This window comes from Etheostoma spectabile, chromosome 15 (genome assembly GCF_008692095.1).
Source record: "Etheostoma spectabile isolate EspeVRDwgs_2016 chromosome 15, UIUC_Espe_1.0, whole genome shotgun sequence".
In the NCBI taxonomy this organism is placed as follows: domain Eukaryota; kingdom Metazoa; phylum Chordata; class Actinopteri; order Perciformes; family Percidae; genus Etheostoma; species Etheostoma spectabile.
Genome location: NC_045747.1, coordinates 3,045,548 through 3,052,654, shown reverse-complemented (window position 1 = coordinate 3,052,654; position 7,107 = coordinate 3,045,548). Strand labels below are relative to the sequence as shown.

The window sequence follows — 7,107 nt, the reverse complement described above, 5'->3', positions numbered from 1 at the left end:
CCCTCCCCACAGGTTCTGTGCTTGCACCCAATTTGTCAGTCTCGGGTGAAACTTGTGACTTCATATCAGCAACTGTTGTTGCAGAGCAAGGCATTTTCTTGACCAGGTCCACCTTTTTTATTTATATCCCATTTTCGTCTCGCCCTCCTCTTACTCCACACATGTGTAGTTACAGGTTCACCAGACAGTCATTAGTAGTGTTACGGAGGAGATCTCACAGGACGAGCAGGTTACTGACACGTGAATAAATACTTATACGAAGGGAGTCATTCTGCTTCATCTCTGGATCCAAGAAATACACCAAGTTCACTTTGTGTCCCTGAAGGGGGAAACATAGGAAGACATATTTTGAACTGCGTACATACTGGCAGAGTGAATTGAATTTAAAGTACCTTTATAATCAGTAAATACAAATATTACATTCACATTTATTATGTAAATATTCGGGGGGAACCCACCTGGCTTTATTCAGCTCTACATTAGCATTGCTCTCATGGCTGCCTTGCTGATTCTTTTGCGATTCTTCCTCATCCTTTTCTTTGGACGGGCTGGAGGTCTGGGGCCTGCTGGAGCTGATGGCTGCTGTGTGGTTGTTGTAGATGTTGTCGCTGTCGGAATAGGATTTACATAGTATTAAGATGACCAAAAGTCTGTAACTTTTTCTACTGCGGCTCTGGTTGTTGTGAGTTAAAAATGCACAATAGTTAACGAAACAAGAAAAATAAAAACCTTTGTGCACAAGGTTTTATTATGACAGGTTACTTAATGTTAGTGTTTTTTAGAGCTGAACGATTTGAGGGAAAAAATGTATTGTGATTTTTCAGATGTTGCGATTACAATTTGATTTGCGATTATTTTTTTAGCTACATATTGCACCTTCTACGACCCTGTTAAATAAATAAATACAAAATAAATGAAAATCCACTGTTTCTGTAGACAATCTGTGATACGTAACATTTTTCCAGCATGTATCTTCAAAAAACAGTTCATATAATAATGAAAACGGATAAAAATGTTACACCAAACATTTAACTTTGTGTTCATGATTAGCTAATTGCATTCTTTCAAATCGCAATTTCCATTTGAAAGCGATTCATTGTTCAACCCTAGTATTTTTATTTGTGTTTTTAGTAACCCATGGTTTTCAATAATGTCTTATACCTGGTTTCTGTGTTGTAGTTGTTTGCAGATGATGATAATGTTTATCATGCAGGTGATGTTGTCTATCCGTTTCCTTTTCTTTCTCCCTTTCCTCCGCTTCACGTTTCATCTGCTGCTGTCTCAGGATCTCCTTCTCTTGGTCAAGCCTCTTGTGGAGAAGTAGAAGCTCTTTCCTCTCCTGCTCCAGTTTTTCCTCCTCGATCTGTAATATCCTCACCACCTCGGGAGTCTCATTGTCTCTTCGTCTCGCCTGTTCTCGAGGTTCTGGATTTGGCTCTTTGGTCGGTCGGAACCTGCTCCCAACTCTCTCACCAGGCGCCTCAGTGGGACTGAGCTTGGCTAGAAGATGCGGAGTAACAGGGTGTGAGGAACCACTTGTGTGGCTCTTTGAAAGTTTGGATCTGTCTTCTTGCCATAATGGACTGTGCGTTTGAGTGCCTCCGTCCCTGTTCTCATTTCCCTCATCAACTTTCCCTTCAGTGTTGTTGAGCAGCAACAGCTCCCCACCTTCTACCAACTGGTTCTTTCCTTCAGCACCAACATTGTCTACTGAGGAAATGTTCTCCTGGTTCTCAGTTTGGTCTTTAGTCCCAAGGAGCCTGGTGGAGTTATGTGCCCAGTGTGGGGAAAATGGAATAGCCTCTCCAGTGCGAGATGTGTCTTCCCTAACCAGGCTGTACCCTTCTCCAGGCTGGGTGAAGCTGTCTCCTCTGGGGCTCCAGTGATGCTCCAGGAGGTCCTCTAGGTGGGCCCCCTGGTTCTGCTTCAGCTCATCCCACTGATGGAGTTCATCCTTGGAGTGCACCTTGACCTTTCACAAAAAAAGTAAAAGAATTTAATTCAGCTAGATCTCAGCTTTGTCCATTAGTGCTCAACCAAAGTGTTAGTTCTACACATTTAAAGCTTTAGTGCCCTTTTGATATTAATGAACGTTCATTACATTCAAGCCATTGCCAAAAGTTTGGCAAGTTGCTACAAAGCTAATTAAAACCATCAGCTCCACAAAACTGTATTTGTCAGTATGTTCAGAAGATCGGGTTGTCCGGCGGCTTTTGCACACAGAAACTTAAGTAAAGATAATTACCTCTTCTGAAGAGTCCATCTTGTTGTTTTAATCCTGCGTCTTTCTTTGATACTAGCAACTGCATGGAGCAGGGGGTGGGGGCGGTGCGCAATCAAGGAAGGCTGTATCATGTGGACGCACCTAGAGTTTTGTTGTCATTACATAGAATTCCTCATGGGGGCAACAGAAACTATGCACATCTAGCTTTAAATACATTAAAATTATCAGTCACAAAATAAGGTTTTGTCACAGCTATAGTGTGTTCTTTCTGTAGCCCCCATGAAGAATTCAAATTAATGACAAGAGCACTGTAGGAGCGCCCACATGATGCAAGCCCTTGAAGATTGCGCAACCCGCCTTCTCAATGCAGTTACTAACACGGAGGATTAAAAAAACATGATGGACTCTTCAGAATAGGTAGTTATCTTGTCATTTTTATGTCCTCTTCATTTCCAAAGCTGAACGCTGTTGTTGTCCTTCATCAGCGGTGACGTAAATACGCATCACATCGCCATGCTGAGAAATGCAGAGAGATTTTTTGTGGAGCTGACTGTCTTAATAAGCTTTGTAGCAACTCATTTGGCAATAGCTTGAATGTAACAGACATTCATTACTATATAATAGTTCTGCATTGTAGCTTTAGTGAGTAGATAATATTATAAATACAAATATTATAAATAATAAATGCTGACTACATAAAAGTAAGAATGTATTTATTATCTAATATAAAAAAATATATCAGCCTGAAGCTATTTAAATATAGTACGAACCTCTACATTTTTACTACATGAAACAACAATATAGGCATGAGAACCATATAAACTCAACTCTTCTGGTAGGTGTTTGACAGAAAAGGTTATCCACAAAGGAAAGTTGATTAGGCCTTTTATTGTGAAGAAGGTGCCAGAAGTGTTGAGGTATCGTAACAGTGGCCTAGCCTAGAGTAGTCGGGTTTTAACCAAGTTTAGAGTGGATCTATATATGCATTTACACACATATGCACAAAAGCCACGTAGTGCAGTAAAAGCATTCCACCAACACCAAGTAAGTATGGCATTTTATATTGTACCTGTCCGTGTCCTTGGCTGAGTGTCTGGTTTCGGTGCTGGTGGTTATGCTGTCTGCGAGATGATTTTTTCTTGGGCGCAGAGGGACGTGGAGCGGGCTGACATCGGCACTCCACATGATCAACCACTGACACCACAGCTTTGGCGTAAGTGGGTCTCTTGTTGATGTATTCGATCTTCATGACCTGGAGAGGTTGAGAAGAATATCAAAGTCAGATCAGAGCTCTGCGTATAACACAAAGACAGCGCAGCCTCTAGCCTTGTAGATGTATGTGTTTGGACATTTGTGTACTGTATGTTTATGTGTGTGTGGTAATGCTTACCTGCAAGTATCTGGTGTGCGTGAGGACAGGGACGCACTGCAGGCTCTTGGTGTTGCAGCAGCCAGAGCAGCGCTGCACCTCGACGCAGGGCGGCCATAACAGGAAGTTAGCGTTGCTACGGTCCAACATCGCCCTGGTGACCTCAACCACCTCTGTACGAACTTTACACAGAGCCTGCTGAGCTGGCTGGGCATCTGAGGGATGAAATACGACTGTGTGTGAGTGTGAGCATACACAGATTATGAAACAGTAGACCCCTGGACACTGACCCTGAGCATTTCTCCTACGTAAGAAAAAAGTCATTTTGCATCATTTTTTAGACAATTTGCATGTTTTTTCGCATCTCTTTGTCATCGCTTTAAGTCGCTTCATAGTTTTTTTTGTGTCAATTTGCAGTTGTTTCTGCGTTTCTAGTCATTTTGCATCTCTTTGTAGTTGCTTTGTGTCTCTTTGTTGTCGCTCGTGTCTCTTTGTTGTCACTCTGTGTCTCCTTGTCGTTGCTCTGTCTCTTTGTTGTCCCTTTGTGTCTCTATGCGGTCATTAGTCCATCCATGAGTTTGAGTATGACTGGTTGTATTTGTGTTCGTAATGGCATTAGAATTCAGAACATGCATGCATTATAAAAATGATCTTTAGCTCTATTTTAATATTTAACAAGCCACTGACTTTAGACAACCTCTTCAATTTGTGTTTGTTGAAGCAATAAGTAAAAGACAAAAATCTAAATGCACATGGCTCCTCATTTGCCACTGAAATCTAAACCATCCCAAGTTGCTAAGAGGCCTAATTACTTACTTCCAATTCCACTAAGCTTACTCAATCATCCACAGTGACTCATCTAGAGTGTTTGGATGCGTATTTTGTACGATAAGAAGCTCTCATCTTTGAAGCACAATTTACAATTTTATAAAGTAGTTGCTTATGACTTATGCAGCGCACGTACAACTATCCCGCATTATCACCGCAGAATCCTCTACCGCCTGTTTCTATCTGCCGCGGATTATAATGTGAAACTCATGCATTTCAAATGAGTATGCTACAACTTCTTCAAATCAGACTTGTTTTGATTTATGCATTGTATTGGTATGTTACACAGAAACATGAGGGGATTTCATTGCACTGTGTCAAAAAGGTTCACGGTTCAATTCTGTTTGAACATACAAGGACAAATAAAATATTGGGCATAGCTTGTGGTGATTAATGTAGCCATTAGCATCTCTTCATGCTAGAGGAAATCCAGGAAAGTCTCCCAGACTGTTGTAGATTAGTGTCCAGTAATTCAGACATCTGTTTTATCGTGATTGCGAAAAACAGGTTAATGGGAAGAATTTTACCGTGTCACTAGAGCCATACTTGTCACATCAATCAACTCCCAGGAAGGCAGACTGAACACAACCACAGTCCTCCACTAATGAGGATGGAGTGCTTTTACATTCATGAGGAAAATCAGGAATTCTCCATGTCAGCACTCCAACCTTCTATTAACATGTTTATGAGTATGAATACACAGACATCCATCCACACAAACTGTCAGCCATACCATAACAATCCTCTTTAAGATCTAAAAAAGCCACAAGAGTAATAGTAGTGATGTCTCTGTATTTCGTGACATACAATAAATGTACATGTTGAGCGCAACAAGAAACCCTTCAACCTCTACACTGTAGGGGAATTTTTAAAAAGGAAGAAGTGGGGCTTGGCTCACCGAGGCTCCTTGGTAGTCTATGGCCTCCATTTGCTGCAGAAATCCCGTCCTCCTCATCTGAAAAAACAACAAACAAACATTTGATTTTTATAAACACAACTGAAAATTTGTCTGTTTTCGGCATATGGCGTGTATTTTATTCTAAGGCCTTCTAGCGCCCTCTGCATGTATAGAGATAAAACAGGAGCTCTGGTGTATTTTTCATGAAGGTGTGTGTGTGTTTCTAAGATCATGCATTCTCCCTGCTCCTTGTTTCTGCATTTGTTTGTCTCAGTTGTTGATGTTTACAAGTTCTGGTATAAAAGTAGTCACTTATTGATAGTTTCCAGTTTCTCATAGCATTTCCCACTTATGTATTATTTAGTGAACTATTGATTACACAATGTTTAATATCAATGTTGCCAAACTATAATCTTTATGAATTTGTGGTAAAGGCATACAAAAGATTAGGAAACCCACCAGTGTCATGGTAAGAAATACTGTTAATACAATACATTAAAAATGGTTTAGGAAAGATTCAGTTAGCTCCATGTGGTTATGAAGTTGAAAAAGATTAAAATAAAGATTTGGACAGAAAGTAACTGTGTTAGGATCCATGATACCACCCCAAAACGGAGTCCGGTGTCAGCATATGTATCAACAGTAATATGAGAATGCGCTGGTCTTTACCTACGGAGTCAGTGAGCAGCAGCAGCTGAAGGTCCTCTATGGAAGAGATGGGGCTGTTTCTAACCAGCTCCACCAGGGCCGCAGGCAGAGGCTCCCCCTGAAACACACAAGTGTATGGGAATTAATATAACAGAGCAAAGAAATAACATTTGTTACTCTGGACCGCCTTAGAACACGATTATGGGAGAACAAAGTTAAAGGCACATAATCAATTAGACTTTTTTTTACTTTATATGTCATTTAAATTTTTGCTTTTATCCAAAGCAAATGTATATGTCAGACCCACAGTGTCTTGCTCAGGGACACATTGGTTGATGTATCAAAGTGGAAATTGAACCCAGGTCTCCCACACCAAAGGCATGTGTCATATCCACTGCGCCATCCCCACCCAGCGGTGTAAAAGGCTGGAAGAATAGCTTTTTGAGGATTTCCAAACCACTCATCTGAGGAAATGGAATAAGACTGGGGCACAAAGTTAGGCACAAAAAAGGGTGATCAAAATATAATCCACATGGTATCTCTTGTCAAAAACCAACCCCCGAGATTGGAAACATGAATCTGCCGTCAGTCTTTAAAACAAAGACTAACATGTTTACCTTAAAGTTTGTGATGCTCTCTGGGGCTGTGAGAGGTTTTATTTACATCAGTGACGGCTGTAAATACTTCAGTTTACGCTGAATATAAAAAAAGTGACAAAAAAAGGCAGCTCTTACTCAAACTCAAATTCAAATTCCGTTAACTGTTACTGTTCAGGCCTTTAAACACCATCTACACTGACTTGTTCTGCTTATAACAATGAAGGAATGTAACACTCCATGCCAGGGTCTGGCTTTTGTGTTTTTTGTTTAGTTTTTGGAAGACAATGGCGTTTCATAGCGTGGGGGCTATAAACAATATCAGGTTGTGGCTCCACAGGAAATACTTGATAGTAGGAAAAATCATTTCAGTTTTTTTTTTTTTGTGTGTGTGTGTATAATAAAAGGATAAAATAACACCAGCCTCACCACCACACCAGAAACCAAGCAACAGCTCTAAATTGTGATTCTATGGCCTGTCTGTGGGTTTAACCCCCCCCAAATCATTAATGGTCAAGAGAGCTGAGGGGTGGTGTGGTGGGGG

The 7,107-nt window shown here is 40.8% G+C and overlaps 1 protein-coding gene across 3 annotated transcripts in view; it reads right to left on the bottom strand.

The window, feature by feature from the left end:
* pdgfbb (platelet-derived growth factor beta polypeptide b) overlaps positions 1-7,107 on the bottom strand; it is a 13,429-nt gene that overhangs the window by 1,004 nt on the left and 5,318 nt on the right. The window contains exons 1-8 of one of the 3 annotated variants that reach the window (XM_032537820.1): positions 6,585-6,673; positions 5,993-6,085; positions 5,320-5,376; positions 3,615-3,808; positions 3,294-3,476; positions 1,162-1,972; positions 459-608; positions 1-319 (exon numbers count right to left, since the gene is read on the bottom strand). The exon at positions 1-319 is cut by the window's left edge and continues 1,004 nt beyond it. In XM_032537820.1, coding sequence (XP_032393711.1) covers positions 475-608; positions 1,162-1,972; positions 3,294-3,476; positions 3,615-3,743 — 1,257 coding nt within the window. In that variant the 5' untranslated portion in view covers positions 3,744-3,808; positions 5,320-5,376; positions 5,993-6,085; positions 6,585-6,673 and the 3' untranslated portion in view covers positions 1-319; positions 459-474. Of the gene's footprint in view, positions 320-458; positions 609-1,161; positions 1,973-3,293; positions 3,477-3,614; positions 3,809-5,319; positions 5,377-5,988; positions 6,086-6,584; positions 6,674-7,107 lie in introns of those variants that run through there. The other 2 variants (XM_032537819.1, XM_032537818.1) reach the window with 2 other exon arrangements.